The 24493-nt window shown below is 47.7% G+C and overlaps 3 protein-coding genes across 3 annotated transcripts; 2 read left to right on the top strand and 1 right to left on the bottom strand.

Moving 5' to 3' along the window:
- The first annotated feature begins 551 nt into the window (after positions 1-551).
- Positions 552-4120, top strand: LOC147008673 (secreted frizzled-related protein 2-like). Its single transcript, XM_085863679.1, has 3 exons — positions 552-1391; positions 1924-2004; positions 2108-4120. The coding sequence occupies exons 1-3, from the start codon at positions 896-898 to the stop codon at positions 2410-2412; spliced, it is 882 nt and encodes a 293-aa protein (XP_085719805.1). The 5' UTR covers positions 552-895; the 3' UTR covers positions 2413-4120.
- A 172-nt stretch (positions 4121-4292) lies between these two features.
- RAB33B (RAB33B, member RAS oncogene family) lies at positions 4293-15306 on the bottom strand. The gene is made up of 4 exons (XM_085863681.1): positions 14977-15306; positions 12574-12827; positions 8804-9025; positions 4293-6457 (listed from the first exon to the last, which is right to left on the bottom strand). Exons 2-4 carry the CDS (start codon positions 12802-12804, stop codon positions 6221-6223), a joined length of 690 nt encoding a protein of 229 aa, XP_085719807.1. The 5' UTR covers positions 12805-12827; positions 14977-15306; the 3' UTR covers positions 4293-6220.
- Positions 15307-15348: 42 nt separating this feature from the next.
- NDUFC1 (NADH:ubiquinone oxidoreductase subunit C1) lies at positions 15349-24337 on the top strand. The gene is made up of 3 exons (XM_085863682.1): positions 15349-15509; positions 20830-20933; positions 24163-24337. The coding sequence occupies exons 1-3, from the start codon at positions 15452-15454 to the stop codon at positions 24220-24222; spliced, it is 222 nt and encodes a 73-aa protein (XP_085719808.1). The 5' UTR covers positions 15349-15451; the 3' UTR covers positions 24223-24337.
- The last annotated feature ends 156 nt before the right edge of the window (positions 24338-24493 follow it).

Below are 24493 nucleotides of genomic sequence, written 5' to 3'. Positions count from 1 at the left end.
TATATATATATATATATATATATATATATATATATATATATATATATATATATATATATATATATATATATATATATATATATATGACTATAAAAACACCCGATCCGTCAAAAACTGTATGACTAGTATGCAATTATATAGCGACCACCCATGTCTCCTACCGGCTTGTCTGTCTGTATTTGTCAGATGTTTGGGGGCCCTTTTGTAGTATATCGTTAAGTTGCCTGTATATATCTGCTATTCTGAGGGTGTGAGTGCACGCGTAGTGGGTAATGGGGGAATTGATTGATCGCTTGTACATGTGTGCATTTCTTCTTTAAATGCACTTATTCAACCAAACTTGTCTCCTGACCCTTCCTGCACAGATCGCGGCGGTGGCATATGGCAGCGAAGGTGATCCGACTGATGTATCGATTGGCTCATAGTTAAGATCGCGGTCACATGACGAGCTTCTGCTCTGCCAATTAAAATTGATCCGTCAAGTGACTGCTTATCGGGGCCGATACTCACTCGTACCGGAACTTCATCTCTGGACATGGGATCCAGCAAGAAGTTCCGTCGACGAGGAGCTATCGTAGTCGTTTCGCGACTCGCCATACTCGGACAGCGGCGACCACAACAATTCATTGTTTGTTTGGGACTCTTCAATTCGCAAAGCTCGCAATTGGTTCTGCATGGTTGCAAACACTTTTCTTATTTTCTGGAGTTACAATTCAAACTGTCTGCCCCACTTTTTGTTGAGTTGCGACCACAATCAAAGCCCTCTTGCAATTTCCCTCCCCCAGCCCTCCAAAGCGTCCCTCCCTCCCCCGTTCACCCATTCCTCGCCGTACCCTCCAGGAGCCACAAGTACGCAGAGCACAGTTAGATCTGCTTGAGGACCGGGACCCCAGCCATGGGTGGAAGAATCGGTATCCTTCACATGCTGATCACCACTTTGGTGACTGTTAAGATCGATGCGTCGAATCACCTTGGACACAGGGGTCACGATGGGCGGCGTTCATGCAAACCCATGCCGACGAGCATGGCGTTGTGCCGTGGTGTGGGATACTCGGAGATGTGGCTTCCCAACCTATTGGGACACGAGTCGGTGCGTGAGGTTGTGCAACAAGCTGCATCCTGGGTCCCACTGCTGGCGAAACGTTGCCATCCAGACACCAAGAAATTCCTCTGTTCGGTGTTTGCGCCGGTGTGCGTTGAGGGTCTGCACGGCGCCATCAGGCCGTGTCGGTCACTCTGCGAGACCGTGCGTGACTCCTGCGTGCCCGTGATGGAGGCATTCGGATATCCCTGGCCGGACATGCTTGGCTGTGATATATTTCCTGCAGATAACGACCTGTGCATCTCTGCATCACCGACGCCATCCATTCCAACCGTTGAGCCGTCGCAAGGTAACTTTTCAATACTCGAATACTTGGTGATATCAGAGGGTCTCTGGAAGTGAATAAAAAAAAAATCCATCAATTTACTTACAACAACCTTGTAGGCTGTAATTTCCATCTCGTTTACTTAATTTACTAATTCTTGTAAATGCATTGCCAGGTTTTATGTTCATTGTTATGCAACTTAACTGATTAATTTGATGATTTATCGAGATGGAAAAGGTCGAGAGGATGTGTTTTGTAAAGTTCTTCCATGTTATGCCTGGTGTTGGCTTAATGGTTGGGGTGGTGGGCTTTGGACCCTCGGGTCCTGAGTTCAAATCCCACTTAGCTGTTGAATTAATACCAGGTGGGGTTAACTCATCCTGTCATCCTTCCGAGGTCGGCAAAATGAGTGCCAGCATGTTGGGATACTGTGTCGGAGTGGTGACCCTTCCAGGATTGTGCCCAATAGCCAAGGAGACTGCCCAGGCAGCACTCATGCTCCGCACAGAGTGTGGTCCCAATCTAATCCTCCTTCTATGTTGTTTTCTTGTTTCAGAATTTAAAGTTTGCGATGCCTGCGTTGCCAAGTTCGGCGATGACAAGAGAATCATCAAAAATTTCTGCAAAAATGACTTTGGTAATTCCACTGGTGCGCGGAATAACACCGTTTGCTCCGTCATTGTGATCATTTTCATTGTGATGTATTCAACTGCTTCCTCTACCCCACCCTATCTTGGCAGCCGTTAAAATGAAGATCAAGGAGATGTCGCACTCAGGAAGGGACACTAGAATCGTGGCCGAAGTGAAGAGCAAGTCCATTTACAGGTTGAATGGCGTCAGAGAGGAGGAGCTGCGGCAAGGTGATCTGTGGCTCCGAGATGGCCTGAGGTGCATGTGCGAGGAGATCAGCGACGTCCGAGAGAACTACCTGATGCTGGGTCAGCGGCGCGCGGACAGGCTCATCATCACGGCCGTGAGGCGCTGGCAGCACGACAGCAGGGACACTCGCCGCATGGCGCGTCGCATGCGTAAGATACGGTGCTAATGGCTGTGTTGGTAAGCCTTCAAGATCTTGGAACGTACCAAAAAAAAACAAAAAAAAAATAATCCCCAAAACACTTTTTCCACCCAGAAATGCGTATCCTTAATGAAAACCTCACCGAGACATTTCATAATTGGATCTCGTTTGTGTTCCCATCTGAGCACCTAGCTCATTCAAGAGGCTGGGATGTCAGATTCAAATCCCATGTTCTATTTAGTGGCTCTCGTTTGTTAACATCTTTATCCTACTTGTATGTGATGTAGATAGAAGCTCTTCCCTGAGCTTTAGATGACGTCTGTAAAAAAAATATTCTTTACTCCAGTTCAGTGTTATTGTAAGGTAGGAAATGCACATTGGTGACTTCGGCAATTCCAATGGTACCAAAACCGATACAAAAAGTGAGTAACAAGGCAAGCACTGACGGATCACCCGCTGCATTTAATGCGTAAGCATCGTGGGGTGAAGGAGTTGTAATGAGAAAATTGAAATGAAGAAAGGGAAAGGAGGATGATAGAAGAGAGAAAGTAAGTGAAGGTAGGTTTAGGGAGAGAAATGAAGAAAGTGGAGGAAAGAGATCAATGGAGGGTGCAGAAGGCACAGAAAAGAGAGGGGATGGGAGGACAAAGATTCCACCACATTCCATAAGTAATAAATGAAGGGCCCTATACCTCATGGCCACAAATCCATCACTTCCAGCAAAGTCGAGCTGTGTCTTCCCCGTCCATCTCCAAGTAACAATATGTACGGATAAAAGGAACGAGCAAAGTATAAAGAGGGCACAAAACTTGTGGCTACAGCTGTCCATTGAAGCAAAATTCCCACAGCAACTCTCCCCACCTGCAACCGGTGTTCATTCACCAATGTCACAAACCCCTGGCCTGTTATTGTTCGCATTGCCATTCGCCGCAGGCAAAGACCCACCTCTATTACCCGGCCGTTGCTCACTTGCACACAGCCTCCCATTGTCTGAAGTTGTACATTACTTACTCAGTGTTTGATGGCTGCATAAACTGCACTCATGGATACCTGGGTGTAAAGCACAAGGGCTAGTGATGAAATGAGATGTACTCTTTATAGAGCATCGGTGCTATCGAGGCAGTCACCTGGCAGCAAAGGGCTACATTGGGGGGGAGGGGAGGGGGGTTGCCATTGCCTTCGCAGCAGTAGTTCGGGTAGGAATTTGTAATTTGTCCATGGTGACAGCGATAGCTCGCCTACTCTTCCTGGAGGACACCGTGGGTTCTTTAACGTCCACCAACTAATGGAAGCAGACGGGATGCTCAGGTTAACATCTATCCAAGGGACGGCACACATATTGACGGATCATCGTGCCGGTGAAACACTGGGACGACAGTTTATAGCTGTTTTAAGATTGGAAGCCAGGTTGGACAGTTCAGAAGCGAGTATGCAAGCCTCTAGGCTCCAGACCCCCCCCCCCCCCACATCAGTTCACAAGGATATTTGTAATGCAAGTAATGTACTTTACCAATTGTTACTTCATGCAAATTCTTGGTGCTTTCTTCATGAAACTTAAGCTAACGTGTATACAGTAGTTTATTTTACTCGATATTCCATGCATTAATGTTACGGTTTTAATCACTTAAATGTTTTTTTTTTTAACAATGACTGGCATGATGAAAAAGTATACGCATGATCTTGTATTTGTGGTCAAATATTACAATAAACATTTTGTATTTTCTTTGCATATTAACCCTTCAAACACTGAATAACCATTATTTAGTCTCATCCCAGATCCCATTGACTTTATATCCTTTGTAGTGATAAACATTAGCTGGTGCATATAAAAATAAAAAAATCCCATAAAAGTATGATTAATTATCATCAAAAAATAAACAACAAAACCCAGATGGTTTGGTCGTGGATTGTACAGAACAAAAGCAATTTTTAATTGATCATGTAAGCAGGGTGGGGAAAGGATTCAGAAAATAAAAAAAATTGGAAAAGAAAGAGGGGAGATAATAAAAAGTATACAGGGGAAGAGGTTAAAATATGTCATAGTATTTACATAATAAATAGATGCTGACTGATTTCCCTTAACGGGGATTCGTGACTCTGCCTTAAGCTTAGAAGTGGTTAGAAACAAGGGAGGGTGGGTTGCAAAGATGACTGATATTGGGTGATGCTAGTAATAGGCATCCACAACCATCCTTGACCATGATGTGGAACGTCACCCTTGTGTGAATGAGATTCAAAGATAAAAAAAATTTTTTTTAGTGCTTATTACCTCCACCACCGAAGGTGGACGGGGGTTGTTTTCACCAGTTTGTTTTTCTGATGAGCAGGATATCTTAAAACGTGATGGATGGATTTGGACGAACCTTAGTGGACAGGTTGGGTGTGTGACAAGGACGAATTGATGAGATTTTGGTGACTATCCGGATAAGAGAATTTTAGAAGTGATTTTTGACCAATGAGAGATGGGGCCAAAATCGATAGTTTTGGCCGGATGCGGATGGAACTTGTTGGGTAGGTGACAAGACCAAGCCGATTAGATTTTAGTTACGGTCGGGATGCACATGCAAGTGTATTTTAAAAGGGCAATGCCATCAACTATGAATCACCATGAGCATTCCAAGACTTCAAGCATCTCATACAAAATCAAAAACAAATACATTGCCGATGTTTGAAAGAGCAGCGTTCACAGTTCATCTCCCATTTACTCCAACCAATGATCGTAATGTAACGTGTATCCTTACAACTGAAAGGGAATGCTAAATATTTCAATAGATCTTCAAGTACGAATACAATGCTTCGTGCAATTAGTCACTAAAATTACAGCACTTATTCCAGTAAATAAAATGCACTTTCTTCCAGATAACAGCAACACCCAACTGACAAAACATGAATTTTAACTTCTGATATGCAAAGAAATCAAAACATTTCCAGGTAGGAACACACAAGTGGAAACTCAAAAAGAAGAGTTTGGTGCAGCATGGTGTGGAAACCCACAATTTTGCTGAATATGAATGAAAGAAAAAAAAAAAAATACAAATTCTCTCAACAATCCAAGTACTCAAGATGATGAGTGCTTTAATTGGGCTGTGATGTGTGTGTGTGTATATATATATATATATATATATATATATATATATATATATATATATATATATATATATATATATATATATATATATATATATATATATGTTCTGGCATGTTCTACAAGCCCGAATATATTTAGGCCCAGATTGTTTGCCTTCGATTTGAACAAACTTAGTTTCACAACATACCGTATGAGAAAATAAAAAAAAAGTAAAACAATATACAAAAACAGCAATTCATAATTTATTTCATTCTTTTGATTGGCTTGCAAAACCTTTAAAATCTTTGAAATGGGAAATGCCCACTTTTTAACCCGATGAACTTGAAATTTTATCAAAACAGCGCAAATTTGGGATAGCAATGCAACTCTCCCCAAACTCCCCCCTCCCCTCCCAACCCACTATTGAAAAGAGCAGCTTGAACATGTACTTGCAGAATTAATTTTGTCAATAAATCAAATCTGCTGCTCGTTTTGGAATGAATCCAGAGCAAGTGGACAGCATCATGCATTTCTATGATCACTTCAAACCTGCAGTCTTAAGAATTGTTGATGTTAATAGGTTGAGATCAATGCATTCCAACCTATTGAGATGAAGTCCTGCACACACAAAAGTCCCCTCTCCCCCAAACTTTTTATTGACCAAGAGTACCAAACGTTTCAAATACTGTATCTTTAAAACTGACAATCTGGTGGTCTTGGTTCAATATGCAAAGTCCTCAATCAGCATTTGGTAAAAGCAAACAAATATCAGCAGTAACAGTTGCCTTCATTGGATAGCGATTCATCCTTGACAAAGATGGTGGTGTGAGCTTGCTGATGTGAGAGTGTGGGCACAGTCATAGAGCGATGACTGTACAACTTGTGTGCGAGTGTTAGGAATATTGCCTCTATGTGGTCCCCCGAATTCATGAGCGCTTTAGCGGAGGTCTCGAAGAGCGGCATGCCGTGAGTATCGGCAAACTGTTGCGCTTCCTGGGTTGTGACCTGCCCACACATAGACAGGTGAGAGTATGCTTCACCAAAATCAACAAAACATTGTGAATGTGAATACAATCTATCTATATATTACTAAAACTCTCATCTTGTATGCATGTATGTATGTATGCATGTATGTTCCTGAAATACAGCCAAAACGGTACACGATTGCGCAAACATTTTAGTGCCAACTTACTCACCATTCTCCTGCGGTGTGCAGTATCAAGTTTCATTCAAATTGGGCAACGAAAAAAATTATTATAAAATCTATTCCCGATTCAGTAAAGTTCTCTTTGGGAGAATTTGATCAATGCGACCAACCTCAGCGGTATAGTTCGCTGGAGCTATCTTTTGTTTTTCTTGAAATGATTTATTTGAAAATCTCAAACATTTAGTGTATACAAAAACGATTTATTTTTAAGCATAAAATAAACATCGCCATTTTGATCTAATACTTCTGGGTTCATTAATAAATAAAATTGTGTTTAGAAGATTACGCACAATGATTTATTCGACTTTCTTTTCTCCGTTTTTTTTTTTTTTCACATTGACACGCAATATCAAGTTTCGTTAAAATCGGGCAACGAAAAATATAAAAAAATCAATTCCTGATTCAGTCAAGTCCTCTTCGGGATTATTTGATCAATGCAAACAACCTCAGCAGTATAGTTCGCTGGAGCCATCTTTTTATCTTGCCAAAACGAAGTTTTTGCAAGATATGTTCGTCAGCTTGTATGTTTTTTTTGTTTGTTTTTTTTGTTTGTCTGTAATCACATATAAAAAAAATTCTGCAGAGCACAGTTATCATTGGAAATTTTTGTTACTTCGCATATCAGAGGCCTATAGAGGTCCCTTTCAGTGCACAAAATTTTGAAGGTCAAGGTCAAAGGTCAAGGTCACTTTGTCGCAAATCAGGGGAGTCGACGAAACCCTTATTTTTTGAGTAATTTTGATCGGATCGTCTTCAAACTTCATGGGAATATAGTTCATGGTCTGGCACTCAGCTGATTAATTTTTGGTGGCGATTGGCCTTGACCTTCATGGTTAGCGCCTAAGGTCAAACATATTTGACCCCAAGGTCAAATTTTCAAGTTTTAGGAACCATATCGTGTAGTACCTCAAATTGAACACCTCGATGAGTGCTTTCTAGATATGTCAAGCTTGAGACATTATGACGTCATTTGGTGACGTTACGAGGAAAAAGCATATTTTTCATGGTTACTCTGTAGAACGATTCTCATCGGAATCTCTCGTAGGCAGATATTCCTCAGAGTCGCTCCTGGTAGACAGCAGCTCTGTTCACCTCAGTGTGACCTTAAAGAAGTCACACGTGGTCACCTTTTGGCAAGATACGGGTTTATTTATTTATTTTTTGAAATGATTTTTTTTTTTTTATCAACTGCTGTCACAACGGGAACCCAACGGGTTCACGGGTCATTTATTATATATATATATATATATATATATATATATATATATATATATATATATATATATATATATATATATATATATTTAAACCGAGGCAACATGGTTTAATCAATAATGAAGGGTCGGTTTATAAAAGTAGTTTGCCAGAAGGGCCCACTGCCATAACACGAGCCTGAGTGAGAATATGTGTGACACGTTTTAATAAAAGCCGGTGGTCGCCCTCCATTGAAACATTTTGAAAATGCATCAGGAGTCTGGAAAATATCACCCTGTAAAAATGTTTCAAAGCTGCCATTTACAAAGCAAAATCGAAATTAAAACAAAAGGCTTTGTGCATGGCTTGAAAGGTTTGACTTTATTACCTCTGCTACCGAAGGTGGATGGAGGCTATGTTTTCATCCCTGCCTGTGAATAGGATATCTCAAAAAGCTGTAGATAGATTCAGACGAAATTTGGTGGACAGGTTGGCTGTTTGACAAGAACAAATCGAGTAGATTTTTATGAAGATCCACATACTATAATTCTTTAATTTTTTTAGAGTGATTCTTCACCATTGAGAGATGGAACCAAAAATGATATATAGCATGATATCTCAAAAAGTTGAAGGATTACAACAAAACTAAGTGGACGAATGGGTAAGGTGACAAGAACAAGAACGAGTCGATCAGATTTTGGTTCAGGTCTGGATAATGATCCAGCCTATCAGTGGGATACAAAATGTAAACTGTTCAGCCTGGCGGAGGTATACGCTCTACCGAGTGCAAGTCTCGTGATCACAAGACAAAGCATGTAGAAATGAAAGGGTGTGAATACTCTGAAGCAACAAAGTAAACTGATATTTTTAGTATGGGTGCGAACCGAACATGGTCCAAATGAAAGTGTAATTAAACTTGTCATTTGTAATATTAATACGCAATCCATCACCTTAATGTTGTCCTGCAAATCACACTTGTTGCCAACAAGGATGCGAGGAATGTCCTGCGTGGCTATGTGGTGCTGGCACTCTTCCAACCACAGCGGCAGGCCAAGAAAGGAGTCACGCCGTGTCACGTCGTACACAAACACCACTGCATGGACGTTTCGGTAGTAGTGAGGAATCATGCTCCGACGGAAACGCTCTTGGCCTGCTGTGTCCCAGAGCTGCAACTGTCAAAAAGATGATGTTTAGAATTGCCATAATTATCTCTTCTTTGCTTAATACTTTCTCATATATTTTTTTAAATATGATAAATGGGTTTTTAATGCGACACTCCACCCACCACCTCAAATTCCCCACGACAAGCAACCTGAATGGATGTAAATGCAGATGACGAGTGTTTATTTTGCATCACCTCTCACCAAGAAGGGGAAAGACATGGCATCAATGAGTACGTAATCCTTTAAAGAGGATGCTAAGATGGCCATCCCATTTCCTAGAATTTGGTGGTGGACATTAAAGATTTAATGACACCTTTCAAAACTAAACAGTTCAATGAACACTTTACCCTGTGCACTCTTGAGAAAAATGACATGGGAAGGGTTACCCTTTCCCTTTATAAGCCAACATCTAGAGCTTTTGGACACCCTCCTATCCTCCTTTCCTGGGATTTGCGGGGGGGGGTGGGGGGGGGAGGTCACGGGTCGCAAGTTCACAAGTCGGCATTTGGAGTTTTGCCATGTGTGCCCATGCACCCATTCACACAGACCTTTTATAAACTGCACAGCTTACTTAGGACACAGGTGCGGTTTTTTTTACCATTGAGGTTTATCCATGCATTTACACAACCACAAACTTTCTGCTTCCTCTTCTCAGAAAAACTGACAATTTGAGTGATCTTTGAGAAAAAGATGCACTAAGCAGACTGATTTTTTTGGAGGAAGTTAGGTCAGGTGTTGCATCGCTGGGCACTGCTATTTTGTACAAATATCAATATTCCTCCGCTGGGAGAGCGCGAGTGATAATATGATTGGTCGAGATGGCCTACAATTTTGCTAACTTCAGAATCAAAGTTCTGATAAACTGAAGGTTTTTGGAAGTGTGCCAACAAGCTGATTCATGTCCTTCAGTGTTCAAAATATGTATCAAATTTCATTGCAATAAAATAAAAGTTTGAAAGACTGCAGGATAGACAACCAAAACAATCAAATTAGAAGTTTACTGCCATTGATGCATTTGGGATACATGGTCTTTTACACCACATTATTTAACGCCTTAAATTAGTTCTTCGTGCCTGTTGTTTGTGTCCTTTATGAAGTCCCTAAAAACAGTAAGTTTCCTGTTTGGAATGATTTATCAATTTTTCTTTACAGGCAGACAGAGACAAACATACTGATGCAATTGCTTTCCCTGTTGGCCTGCTGTGCAGATCGTTTGCCATTATCCTGCACAACCTCTAAACTCCTGCCTCAACTTATGGGGGTGGGGGGATGGGGACGAAAACATCATCGGCATAGATGAGCCCCCAGCAAAGATGCATCCTCCATTTCGGTGCTGCAAATCATGATGACAATGTTCACCAGGAGTAAATATAGTCTTTTGAAATGCATTTCTACACTAATGATTGTAGGTAGCAACAATGTCTATTTAGGGTGGTTGGCTTGGGATCCAAGGGACCCGAGTTCAAATCCCACTCGGCTGTTGAATTAATACCAGGTGAGTTGACTCAGCCTGACATCCTTCTGAGGTCGGCAAAATGAGTGCCAGCTTGCTGGTATCCTGTGTCGGAGTGGCGACCCGTCCCAAATTGTGCCCAATAGCCAAGGAGACTGCTTAGACAGCACCAATGCTCTGCACAGAGTATGGTCCCAATGGATGGATGGAATAATGTCTATTCTGAAGGGCAGCGCGTTTGCTTTATTGATATCTCATTTGGTAGCAAATTCACCTCAAAAATACAGAAAACCCTCAAATATCATAGGGGTTAGGTTCCTGGAAAATGCCACAATCGTGGAAACCAAGAGCCAAAGGGAAAAAGGGAAAGTGTGGGGCTTCGAGGAAATATTCCAAAACAGCAAGGTAGGTGAGGGTAAAATATTACATACTCGTTCATACTGTATTCCGCCGTAAATTGAAAAACACAAGACTTAGCTCGGAGACGATGATGCTTCTATAGGGGGAGGGTGGAGGTTAGAAAGATGTGGGTGTAGAACTTGTGATGGTTGTTGGATCAGCTCGGTCCCGGCTGCCTCGTGGAATCATTGGTAAATCTGCAACGATTTATCCCGTATCACCGGTCCACTAAAAAAAGGGTAAATCCGCAATGGTTTCTCCCAGACACCGATCCACTCAGTGTAATTTTTTTTCTTCTGTTTGATCCGTGATCCAAACAATCAAGCGCTTTTTCCAACCTTTCAATAAGAGGATCACAGGACTGGAATTACACTTTTGCGCTTGGCTGGCACGAATATTTGACTCACGTTTAGCACCCAGTCGATTCATTAGTCCCGCAATGGCGGCCCACAGATGCCACACTTTGGACCTCTTGCCAATACATTAACAACTCGACTTTTTCGCACAATGTCAACTTCTCTCTGCCTTTTGGCACAACTAATTGTGTCCATCGTTTTACATTTGGGCACCATTATTAATAGTTGTGTGGCTACTAGATCTTGTAGATCTCGTAGTGCACGATGTCCACATATCATATCCTGTTCGATGACGATTTATTATTAAATTTAGCTTCTTCCTGTACATGCTGATCTGATTACGACAATCAACGGTGCGCGAGAAACAAGAAAAAGGCTCGTTATGGGAAGTAACCGTATATGTGGATGCAAACACCGACTCATCTTGCCTCAAAAACCGCAATTGGCCGAAATGAAATACCATGATAACTAAATCGGAACACGATAGGTTACCGATTGCGATTGGTCGTAAACCTGTGATACTTGAGGGTTTACTGTAATCCGAATTTGATGAGTGGGCAATGTTAGCGTTTCACAGGGAGGCACTCTGCACCATGGATTTATACCATCATGTGAAGGGGACTGAACCAGGCTGTCACATCTGTCTGCACTTGCTTGCAGGTGCTATAGGCCACAGTATTTGGAAGAGTGGACCATCAGACTGGTCGCTTCATTCAATTATAAATTCCAAACTCATGGTTTGCAGCACAACTGGCTATCACATCTGTGCCATCTGACTATAGTGAGTAATACCAACAGGCCGGGTTGGGTATCCGCAACTGCAAAGTCACATGTCCTTTTTCAAGATAAGTTCAAATGCCCCTCGTTCTACTCATCTCTTGGAAGAGCAGGTCGATATATTACAAGCAGAATCATAATATCATGAGACAACAGTGGCTATGTTGTCATGAATAGTCAAGTATATTTCATGAAAATATGCATCACAGTCAATTTGTGGATGGATGAGACGGTCAAGTCCACATTGATAGACAGACATTCTCTCCCTTGGCAGTCAATTAGCATTCTGTAATTTGAAGTTTGTTTACTCCTTCCTCTGGAATGTGATGCTCTGAAACCGAGCTATGACTGTCGCCAAGATTTCATCCTGTCCTGTCGACTCAAATAATGCACGTGGGCCAATCTCAGTGAGAAAGGGTTGCTCCAAGACTTTTGGTTGAGGGATATACGCAACAATCACAATTATCTTCACTGTTATCACACAAGTATTTGTCAGGAACACGTATAAAATACCACTTGAAGATAAAGACACCACCCACAAAGACCAATTACCAAGTACATCCTTAATTCACCTTGATCCTCTCACCCTCAATCTCTACAGAACGCTCTCTGAAGTCAACTCCGATAGTCGCCTCAGTCCGCTCAGGGAAGCTCCCTCCACAGAAACGAAAGGTCAGGCAGGTTTTCCCAACATTTTTCTCTCCGATAACAATGATCTTGAAGATGCGGATCGTTTGTGAACTGATAAAACTGCTGTCCGAGTACTGCGTCGACGACTCCAGCGAGGAGGGTGGCGACTCCATGGTGAGAGCGAGATCGAAAAGGGCTGAGGAGGTCACACAAAGAAAATGAGAAAAAGTACAGTCACAATGATGGAAATTGAGCAAGTCACAGACGTATGAGGGGTTACCCCAAAACAATGCATCCATTGTAATATACGAGTAGTTAAATCGTTAGCCTGAATACAAAGTATTCTGCGATTTCCCTTTGAGAGAAGAGCACAGAGTGTCGTCGAACTAAATAAAAAGTTTTGAAAATGCAACACCAAGTTTAGAAACGGTTAAAATAATGTGAACTAAAACACGAGGCTTTACATTTGGGGTAGACCTCGTATGCATCCTGCCGTAAAAAAACAAATTCAAAAAAGCTGAACAAGTGATTGATGTTGATGCGATTTGTTTGTGACATCATGAGACACAGGTCAGGTCAGGTATGGGACCACGCGCACGAGCAGTGCGTCACTCTCGCAGTTTAGGTGCAAAAAGCTCTCACAGAAATAAATGCTGAGTAATTAAAAATCGATTTCATTGTGACCTAATCACGTAATGCTGTGTTGTGGTGAATGTTTTAACATGGGGATCCAACGTGGAAGGAACAATATCAATACTGGTATGCCCACCGATGTCAGCAATCACTGCATCGCACCACCAATGCAATGACTATTATGTGGTCGTCGAGGAAGGGGGGGGGGAGTGCTCTGAGAGGGGAGTCGTCGGCGGCAAGGAGAAATCTGAGAGGGGAGTTGGCATGGTCGTCGAAGAGGTCCGGGATGAGGGTGGAAGAGGTCCGGGACGAGGGTGGAAGAGGTCCGGGACGAGGGTGGAAGAGGTCCGGGACGAGGGTGGAAGAGGTCCGGGACGAGGGTGGAAGAGGTCCGGGACGAGGGTGGAAGAGGTCCGGGACGAGGGTGGAAGAGGTCCGGGACGAGGGTGGAAGAGGTCCGGGACGAGGGTGGAAGAGGTCCGGGACGAGGGTGGAAGAGGTCCGGGACGAGGGTGGAAGAGGTCCGGGACGAGGGTGGAAGAGGGTGGAAGAGTTCCGGGATGAGGGTGGAAGAGGTCCGGGACGAGGGTGGAAGAGGTCCGGGACGAGGGTGGAAGAGTTCCGGGACGAGGGTGGAAGAGGTCCGGGACGAGGGTGGAAGAGGTCCGGGATGAGGGTGGAAGAGGATGGAAGAGGTCCGGGATGAGGGTGGAAGAGGTCCGGGATGAGGGTGGAAGAGGGTGGAAGAGGTCCGGGATGAGGGTGGAAGAGTTCCGGGATGAGGGTGGAAGAGGTCCGGGACGAGGGTGGAAGAGGTCCGGGACGAGGGTGGAAGAGGTCCGGGACGAGGGTGGAAGAGGTCCGGGACGAGGGTGGAAGAGGTCCGGGACGAGGGTGGAAGAGGTCCGGGACGAGGGTGGAAGAGGTCCGGGACGAGGGTGGAAGAGGTCCGGGACGAGGGTGGAAGAGGTCCGGGACGAGGGTGGAAGAGGTCCCGGGACGAGGGTGGAAGAGCACCCGGGATGAGGGTGGAAGAGCTCCGGGATGAGGGTGGAAGAGCTCCCGGGATGAGGGTGGAAGAGCTCCCGGGATGAGGGTGGAAGAGCTCCGGGATGAGGGTGGAAGAGTTCCGGGACGAGGGTGGAAGAGGTCCGGGATGAGGGTGGAAGAGGTCCGGGACGAGGGTGGAAGAGGATGGAAGAGGTCCGGGACGAGGGTGGAAGAGGTCCGGGACGAGGGTGGAAGAGGTCCGGGACGAGGGTGGAAGAGGTCCGGGACGAGGGTGGAAGCGGTCCGGGACGAGCGTGGAAGAGGTCCGGGACGAGGGTGGAAGAGGTCCGGGACGACGGTGGAAGAGGTCCGGGACGACGGTGGAAGAGGTCCGGGATGAGGGTGGAAGAGGGTGGAAGAGGTCCGGGATGAGGGTGGAAGAGGTCCGGGATAAGAGTGCAAGAGGTCCGGGATAAGGGTGAAAGAGGTCCGGGATAAGAGTGGAAGAGGTCCGGGATGAGGGTGGAAGAGGTCCGGGATGAGGGTGGAAGAGGTCCGGGATGAGGGTGCAAGAGGTCCGGGATGAGGGTGGAAGAGGTCTTCGATGGAAGTTCAATCCTGCAGAGCACTCGTCGTCCAAGGAAACATTTCGGACATTGGGGGGTCGAGAAACGCAGAGATCGCGATCCTATGGAGGGAGATACAAATGTAGTCGTCCATACCTGGTTGCAGACACCAGCAGCAGTTCCCTTTGGTGTTGAACAGAACAAGTTCCTCTTGAAGGAATCACCAACACGTCTTTCATTCAGCCGAAGACCTGAAGAGAACTTGAACCCAGGATCGCCTCCTGTGCTGTTCTTGGCCTGGTCTTCCTTATATTCACCGATTATTGGTCGCCATCGCTGTTTTCCGGCGTGAACCCATTTCGTTATGGCGTTTTCATTGGACGACACGAAGGTGAAAATTTATTTTCACAATTTTCCTTCAACGGACTCGCACAAGGAGCCTGTAAACTGCCCACGCTGTCCGTGTCGATGTCAAAATCTTTCTTTGATTTAATTCGTTTTCGATTGGTCGCGCCTGCGACTTCCGCTCTTGCAATCGTGTTTTCTGATTCGATTAAGCGTCACGCATTCGATTGACAGGCCGTGTAGTCGCTAAACCGAGCTGATCGATCGATCGATCGACTGCTCCAAGATGATGGCGTCCTCTGTCAGGGTCGTGTTATGGAGGCGCGCGCAGCTCTTGCGAACGGGTGAATATCAATATCCCGGACCTCTTCCACTCTTATCCCGGACCTCTTCCACTCTTATCCCGGACCTCTTCCACTCTTATCCCGGACCTCTTCCACTCTTATCCCGGACCTCTTCCACCCTTATCCCGGACCTCTTCCACTCTTATCCCGGACCTCTTCCACCCTTATCCCGGACCTCTTCCACCCTTATCCCGGACCTCTTCCACCCTTATCCCGGACCTCTTCCACCCTTATCCCGGACCTCTTCCACTCTTATCCCGGACCTCTTCCACTCTTATCCCGGACCTCTTCCACCCTTATCCCGGACCTCTTCCACTCTTATCCCGGACCTCTTCCACCCTTATCCCGGACCTCTTGCACCCTTATCCCGGACCTCTTCCACTCTTATCCCGGACCTCTTCCACTCTTATCCCGGACCTCTTCCACTCTTATCCCGGACCTCTTCCACTCTTATCCCGGACCTCTTCCACCCTTATCCCGGACCTCTTCCACCCTTATCCCGGACCTCTTCCACCCTTATCCCGGACCTCTTCCACCCTTATCCCGGACCTCTTCCACCCTTATCCCGGACCTCTTCCACCCTTATCCCGGACCTCTTCCACCCTCATCCCGGACCTCTTCCACCCTCATCCCGGACCTCTTCCATCCTCATCCCGGACCTCTTCCACCCTCATCCCGGACCTCTTCCACCCTCATCCCGGACCTCTTCCACCCTCATCCCGGACCTCTTCCACCCTCATCCCGGACCTCTTCCACCCTCATCCCGGACCTCTTCCCGGACCTCTTCCACCCTCATCCCGGACCTCTTCCACCCTCATCCCGGACCTCTTCCACCCTCATCCCGGACCTCTTCCACCCTCATCCCGGACCTCTTCCACCCTCATCCCGGACCTCTTCCACCCTCATCCCGGACCTCTTCCACCCTCATCCCGGACCTCTTCCACCCTCATCCCGGACCTCTTCCACCCTCATCCCGGACCTCTTCCACCCTCATCCCGCACCTCTTCCACCCTCATCCCGGACCTCCTCCACCCTCATGCCGGACCCCCTCCCCCCTCATCGCGGCCCTCTTCCACCCTCATCCCGGACCTCTTTCACCCTCATCCCGGACCTCTTCCACTCTCATCCCGGACCTCTTCCACCCTCATCCCGGACCTCTTCCACCCTCATCCCGGACCTCTTCCACCCTTATCCCGGACCTCTTCCACCCTCATCCCGGACCTCTTCCACCCTCATCCCGGACCTCTTCCACCCTCATCCCGGACCTCTTCCACCCTCATCCCGGACCTCTTCCACCCTCATCCCGGACCTCTTCCACCCTCATCCCGGACCTCTTCCACCCTCATCCCGGACCTCTTCCACCCTCATCCCGGACCTCTTCCACCCTCATCCCGGACCTCTTCCACCCTCATCCCGGACCTCTTCCACCCTCATCCCGGACCTCTTCCACCCTCATCCCGGACCTCTTGCACCCTCATCCCGGACCTCTTGCACCCTCATCCCGGACCTCTTGCACCCTCATCCCGGACCTCTTCCACCCTCATCCCGGACCTCTTCCACCCTCATCCCGGACCTCTTCCACCCTCATCCCGGACCTCTTCCACCCTCATCCCGGACCTCTTCCACCCTCATCCCGGACCTCTTCCACCCTCATCCCGGACCTCTTCCACCCTCATCCCGGACCTCTTCCACCCTCATCCCGGACCTCTTCCACCCTCATCCCGGACCTCTTCCACCCTCAACCCGGACCTCTTTCAACCTCATCCCCGACCTCTTCCTCCCTCATACCGGACCTCTTCCACCCTCATATCGGACCTCTTCCGACCTCATCCCGGACCTCTTCCACCCTCATCCCGGACCTCTTGCACCCGCATCCCGGACCTCTTGCACCCTCATCCCGGACCTCTTGCACCCTCATCCCGGACCTCTTGCACCCTCATCCCGGACCTCTTGCACCCTCATCCCGGACCTCTTGCACCCTCATCCCGGACCTCTTCCACCCTCATCCCGGACCTCTTCCACCCTCATCCCGGACCTCTTCCACCCTCATCCCGGACCTCTTCCACCCTCATCCCGGACCTCTTCCACCCTCATCCCGGACCTCTTCCACCCTCATCCCGGACCTCTTCCACCCTCATCCCGGACCTCTTCCACCCTCATCCCGCACCTCTTCCACCCTCATCCCGGACCTCTTCCACCCTCATCCCGGACCTCTTCCACCCTCATCCCGGACCTCTTGCACCCTTATCCCGGACCTCTTGCACCCTCATCCCGGACCTCTTCCACCCTCATCCCGGACCTCTTCCACCCTCATCCCGGACCTGTTCCACCCTCATCCCGGACCTCTTCCACCCTTATCCCGGACCTCTTCCACCCTTATCCCGGACCTCTTCCACCCTCATCCCGGACCTCTTCCACCCTCATCCCGGGCCTCTTCCCGGACCTCTTCCACCCTCATCCCGGTCCTCTTCCACCCTCATCCCGGACCTCTTCCACTCTTATCCCGGACCTCTTCCATCCTCATCCCGGACCTCTTCCACCCTTATCCCGGACCTCTTCCACCCTTATCCCGGACCTCTTCCACCCTTATCCCGGACCTCTTCCACCCTTATCCCGGACCTCTTCCACCCTTATCCCGGACCTCTTCCACCCTTATCCCGGACCTCTTCCACCCTTATCCCGGACCTCTTCCACCCTTATCCCGGACCTCTTCCACCCTTATCCCGGACCTCTTCCACCCTTATCCCGGACCTCTTCCACCCTTATCCCGGACCTCTTCCACCCTTATCCCGGACCTCTTCCACCCTCATCCCGGACCTCTTCCACCCTCATCCCGGACCTCTTCCACCCTCATCCCGGACCTCTTCCACCCTTATCCCGGACCTCTTGCACCCTTATCCCGGACCTCTTGCACCCTTATCCCGGACCTCTTGCACCCTTATCCCGGACCTCTTGCACCCTTATCCCGGACCTCTTGCACCCTTATCCCGGACCTCTTCCACCCTTATCCCGGACCTCTTCCACCCTCATCCCGGACCTCTTCCACCCTCATCCCGGACCTCTTCCACCCTCATCCCGGACCTCTTCCACCCTCATCCCGGACCTCTTGCACCCTCATCCCGGACCTCTTGCACCCTCATCCCGGACCTCTTGCACCCTCATCCCGGACCTCTTGCACCCTCATCCCGGACCTCTTGCACCTTCATCCCGGACCTCTTGCACCCTCATCCCGGACCTCTTGCACCCTCATCCCGGACCTCTTCCACCCTCATCCCGGACCTCTTCCACCCTCATCCCGGACCTCTTGCACCCTCATCCCGGACCTCTTGCACCCTTATCCCGGACCTCTTGCACCCTCATCCCGGACCTCTTGCACCCTCATCCCGGACCTCTTGCACCCTCATCCCGGACCTCTTGCACCCTCATCCCGGACCTCTTGCACCCTTATCCCGGACCTCTTGCACCCTTATCCCGGACCTCTTGCACCCTTATCCCGGACCTCTTGCACCCTTATCCCGGACCTCTTGCACCCTCATCCCGGACCTCTTGCACCCTCATCCCGGACCTCTTGCACCCTTATCCCGGACCTCTTGCACCCTCATCCCGGACCTCTTGCACCCTCATCCCGGACCTCTTGCACCCTCATCCCGGACCTCTTGCACCCTCATCCCGGACCTCTTGCACCCTCATCCCGGACCTCTTGCACCCTCATCCCGGACCTCTTGCACCCTCATCCCGGACCTCTTGCACCCTCATCCCGGACCTCTTGCACCCTCATCCCGGACCTCTTGCACCCTCATCCCGGACCTCTTGCACCCTCATCCCGGACCTCTTGCACCCTCATCCCGGACCTCTTGCACCCTCATCCCGGACCTCTTGCACCCTCATCCCGGACCTCTTGCACCCTCATCCCGGACCTCTTGCACCCTCATCCCGGACCTCTTGCACCCTCATCCCGGACCTCTTGCACCCTCATCCCGGACCTCTTGCACCCTCATCCCGGACCTCTTGCACCCTCATCCCGGACCTCTTGCACCCTCATCCCGGACCTCTTGCACCCTCATCCCGGACCTCTTGCACCCTCATCCCGGACCTCTTGCACCCTCATCCCGGACCTCTTGCACCCTCATCCCGGACCTCTTGCACCCTCATCCCGGACCTCTTGCACCCTCATCCCGGACCTCTTGCACCCTCATCCCGGACCTCTTGCACCCTCATCCCGGACCTCTTGCACCCTCATCCCGGACCTCTTGCACCCTCATCCCGGACCTCTTGCACCCTCATCCCGGACCTCTTGCACCCTCATCCCGGACCTCTTGCACCCTCATCCCGGACCTCTTGCACCCTCATCCCGGACCTCTTGCACCCTCATCCCGGACCTCTTGCACCCTCATCCCGGACCTCTTGCACCCTCATCCCGTACCTCTTCCACCCTTATCCCGGACCTCTTCCACCCTTATCCCGGACCTCTTGCACCCTTATCCCGGACCTCTTGCACCCTTATCCCGGACCTCTTGCACCCTTATCCCGGACCTCTTGCACCCTTATCCCGGACCTCTTGCACCCTTATCCCGGACCTCTTGCACCCTTATCCCGGACCTCTTCCACCCTTATCCCGGACCTCTTCCACCCTCATCCCGGACCTCTTGCACCCTCATCCCGGACCTCTTGCACCCTCATCCCGGACCTCTTGCACCCTTATCCCGGACCTCTTGCACCCTTATCCCGGACCTCTTGCACCCTTATCCCGGACCTCTTGCACCCTTATCCCGGACCTCTTGCACCCTTATCCCGGACCTCTTGCACCCTTATCCCGGACCTCTTGCACCCTTATCCCGGACCTCTTGCACCCTTATCCCGGACCTCTTGCACCCTCATCCCGGACCTCTTGCACCCTTATCCCGGACCTCTTGCACCCTCATCCCGGACCTCTTGCACCCTTATCCCGGACCTCTTGCACCCTCATCCCGGACCTCTTGCACCCTCATCCCGGACCTCTTGCACCCTCATCCCGGACCTCTTGCACCCTTATCCCGGACCTCTTGCACCCTCATCCCGGACCTCTTGCACCCTCATCCCGGACCTCTTGCACCCTCATCCCGGACCTCTTGCACCCTCATCCCGGACCTCTTGCACCCTCATCCCGGACCTCTTGCACCCTCATCCCGGACCTCTTGCACCCTCATCCCGGACCTCTTCCACCCTTATCCCGGACCTTTTCCACTCTTATCCTAGACCCCACCTCTGCATTGATTGTTGTAATTTATCTGCAGATTAAATATTGATCATTGGCCTTTTATGGTGATCTTTTCTTTTTCAGAGCCTTTCCGGGGAATGTTCACCGCCACAAAGAATGACTCCAGTAAGCCCAACTGGCTGCGGGTCGGACTCGCATTTGGGACCACGGTCGCACTTTGGATTTCGGTAAGTGCGACCTGAAGTTTGCTTTTGATATCCAAGACCAATTGTGATTTGACCGAAAACCCATTGTGATGCCGGATGTTCGACTTGCATTTAAAGTTGTCCTTGTCAAGCCTGTGACACCTTTTTTTGTCATATGTTCACAAGAGCTCCGCATTGTTGTTGGTCTTGCCTGGGAGTCTTTTTTTAAAACGTGCGTCTTTGGTCAGACCACACCCACTTTGGTCGGACCACACCCACTTTGGTCGGACCACACCCACTTTGGTCGGACCACACCCACTTTGGTCGGACCACACCCACTTTGGTCGGACCACACCCACTTTGGTCGGACCACACCCACTTTGGTCGGACCACACCCACTTTGGTCGGACCACACCCACTTTGGTCGGACCACACCCACTTTGGTCGGACCACACCCACTTTGGTCGGACCACACCCACTTATTCGGACGACACCCACTTTGGTCGGACCACACCCACTTTGGTCGCTTGACTCCACCCACCACAGCACCCAGTCCCCAGACAAAATATGGCCACCATCTTGCTTTTCTGGTGGGCCTGTAGGCGTCACCTGATTATACACTGCCCTGGTTTGTATGTCAGATCATAGTAAAGGTTTAATCAAGCCCGTCAGAATGTACGGTTATGAAGTGTTATGTTTACGTAAATTACTAAAAAAATAAAAATGGCGTTACATAATTTTGAACTGCCTCGTGCTGGCGTTAAACAATCGGTGATCACGTGACGAATCGGCTCATTCTGCTGTAACCATGGCGGAGGTTGACATGGATGAGAGATGTGGAATTTATCTTTTAAGAGTGCTTTGAACGTGTGTTTCACAATCGGTCGGTCGCCAGATTTTGTCACAGGTTGTGACCATGGCGCAGTCATTCTTGTTTAAATAATACTTGCAGTCTGCGACATGGTACGTTGATAGGTGCCCTCGATTTAGGTAAATTTGATTACGATTTAATACTGGACACATATTGTGTGCATTTTTTTTTGTTATATTTAAAGTCAAAATGTTGATTAATTTTTTTTTCGATTCAAGATCTAAGGTCATGGAAGAGCGACGGGACAGAGGGTGAAAGGACAACATCCTGACTGGGACCACAGTTGGACAAAGCGAGCAAGGCAATGAACGAACAGTTAGAGAGGCCATATAGTGAGTGACCTGCAAGTAAGAGGGTCGAGTTATGTAGGGTTGGGATAATGGGGGACGAATGACATCATGTGAGATGGTGGAGGAAAGAATGGGATTGAACCCCCTCCTCAAGGCAGTTCCACAAACGTCAGAAAAGACGATCAAAGTAGTAGAGGTGTGTGACAAGCGTGCATCTTGGTAGTTCGAACCGGGGTGGTTACGTGAACATGTACGTCCTGTAGGGTCAGGGGGCTGATAGAGCTAGACCAGAGGGGAGGCAGTTAAAAAAAAAAAAAACCAATCAGTGTTATCAGGCCACCGATTTGTTTGTGATATGAAAACAACATGCCTTGCACTTTGACCTCATGGCAGGAGATTCCAATAATGTTGAGAGCTTTAGATTCCAAAACTCCAGGAGAGACATGTGATGCTGGGATACCAGCACATCAGAGAGATCAGTACTCCATTGAGCTATGGATGAAGGTGTATGGGCTGCGAGTAGTTCTGATATCAAACTGTAATATATATATATATATATATATATATATATATATATATATATATATATATATATAATGCAAAATGGAGGGATGCCTATCCTGCTCACTGCACAACTAAGTCTTTCACCACGTGCTCCATACAGCATCTCGATCTGCTCAAGTGGTGACCGATGCTGTGGTTTCAGCATTTAGATATTTTTTTCTGATTCATTATGGTGAACTGTTGTTTTTGTCTATTCGGGGTGGCAGGATGGCCTCGGCCCAAGAAGTACGTACACTCACCTCGAAACAGTCTAGCCAAGCTTCGATTCCCAACCGAGCTACAAACTGTCATCCCGGTGTTTCACAGGCAGGGTGATTAATCAATGTGTGTGCCGTCCCTCGGATGGATGTTAAACGGGTGACCCATCTGCCAGCATTCGGTGGTGGACGTTAAAGATTCCACCGTGTTCTTCGCAAAGAGTAGGTGAGCTATCGCCAGCACCATGGCCAAATTCCTGCCCTAGTCGAACGTCCAGTCTGGTCAGCCGGTTCGTGAAGAAAAAGGTGGGTTAATAATGGCCATTAAAGGACAAAGTAGAAGTTGCTTGTGTATTTGCTCAAGTGATTTTGGTAAAGTTTGTACATTGCAGTTGAGTTTGTTTTTGATGACGTAGATTGTGATTGTGGCACGAGTCCCGTTTCCTTACTATTTTGTTAAATGGCCTGTTTACTCCAACTGCTCGGAATCCGGGTCACGATAACGAGTTAATGCAGTTGTTAGATGAGGTCTGACGAGTTATCAGTAAATATGTCACTAAAGACAAAAATGAGTAACAAAGTCAACTCCTCAATTGTGCTCATTCCTTTCTTTGATATACTGAGTAATACATGATATTAAGCTGCAACAATTTTCAGATTCACTTTAATGTACCAGAAGACCCAATTTTTCCTTTGCTTAAAAACAAATCAGGAAGAGCATGACCTCAAGCACCCTCACAAGTCGGCACTTCTGAACCATAGTAATACATTCCTGCGAATCCCCCATGATGTTTCAGGCTCAGGGAGGGACAATATATATATATATATATATATATATATATATATATATATATATATATATATATATATATATATATATATATATATATATATATATATATATATATATATATACGCACATACACATGCAGTGCAAGGTGCGGGCAGGAATTTGTAATTCGTTCATGGTTCCGGCGATAGCTCATCTACTCTTCATGAAGGACACCGTGGGATCTTTAATGTCTCCCAACTAATGCTGGCAGATTTGACACCCAGTTTTATCGTCTATCCGAGGGGCGGCGCACACAATTGATAAACTGCCATGCCGGCGAAGCGCCGGAATGACAGCTTGGAGCTGGGCCGAGATTCGAACCCAGGCTAGATGGCTCAGGGGCCAATGTGCGTACCTCCAGGCCATCCTGCAGCCCCATAGAATTTACAACCCAGTACACTGAATGGGTTTAAATTGTGCTCTGTTTCTGATGTACCTAAAGGGCAAGGTAATGATGCAGTTGCATAAATAAAAAAAATGCTACAACAGCAATTTAACTTGTTTCTATGTTTCACAGCTTTCCATGCAGTATGACAAGGATATGAAGGAGTACAAAAGAAGAAATGGATTGTCCTGAAGATTTACCTGTTGTGTAGCTTCTTGGATACGGGTTTATCTGGGCTCGTAATCACTGCAGTTTTGTGCACTGACTGTTTTATCGAACACATTAAAGCTTGTGGAACACAATAAAACATTTATTTTGTTGCATTTATTTATCAGCACAGTGGATCAAAACTTACTTTCTGGAAGACAAAAGAACTCGATTAAACATCGATATTCAAAAAGTTCATCTGTTGGAAAAAAATAAAAAAAAAATATATATGTATATATATATATATATATATATA

This window comes from Eptatretus burgeri, chromosome 18 (genome assembly GCF_056783735.1).
Source record: "Eptatretus burgeri isolate ZD-2024b chromosome 18, Ebu_testis_v1, whole genome shotgun sequence".
NCBI classification, from domain to species: Eukaryota; Metazoa; Chordata; class Myxini; order Myxiniformes; family Myxinidae; genus Eptatretus; species Eptatretus burgeri.
The sequence above is the reverse complement of the archived record's forward strand: the minus strand, read 5'-3'. Positions and strand labels throughout refer to the sequence as shown.

Excerpts from the sequence above, each read along its gene's own strand:
- NDUFC1 (XM_085863682.1), top strand. The coding sequence starts at position 15,452 with ATGATGGCGTCCTCTGTCAGGGTCGTGTTATGGAGGCGCGCGCAGCTC. Across the intron at positions 15,510-20,829 it reads CGCGCAGCTCTTGCGAACGG|AGCCTTTCCGGGGAATGTTC; the intron begins GTGAATATCAAT and ends TTTCTTTTTCAG. Across the intron at positions 20,934-24,162 it reads CGGTCGCACTTTGGATTTCG|CTTTCCATGCAGTATGACAA; the intron begins GTAAGTGCGACC and ends TATGTTTCACAG.
- RAB33B (XM_085863681.1), bottom strand. The coding sequence starts at position 12,804 with ATGGAGTCGCCACCCTCCTCGCTGGAGTCGTCGACGCAGTACTCGGAC. Across the intron at positions 9,026-12,573 it reads TTGAGGGTGAGAGGATCAAG|TTGCAGCTCTGGGACACAGC; the intron begins GTGAATTAAGGA and ends TCTTTTTGACAG. Across the intron at positions 6,458-8,803 it reads ATTTGCAGGACAACATTAAG|GTCACAACCCAGGAAGCGCA; the intron begins GTGATGGATTGC and ends ATGTGTGGGCAG.
- LOC147008673 (XM_085863679.1), top strand. The coding sequence starts at position 896 with ATGGGTGGAAGAATCGGTATCCTTCACATGCTGATCACCACTTTGGTG. Across the intron at positions 1,392-1,923 it reads AACCGTTGAGCCGTCGCAAG|AATTTAAAGTTTGCGATGCC; the intron begins GTAACTTTTCAA and ends TTCTTGTTTCAG. Across the intron at positions 2,005-2,107 it reads TTTCTGCAAAAATGACTTTG|CCGTTAAAATGAAGATCAAG; the intron begins GTAATTCCACTG and ends CTATCTTGGCAG.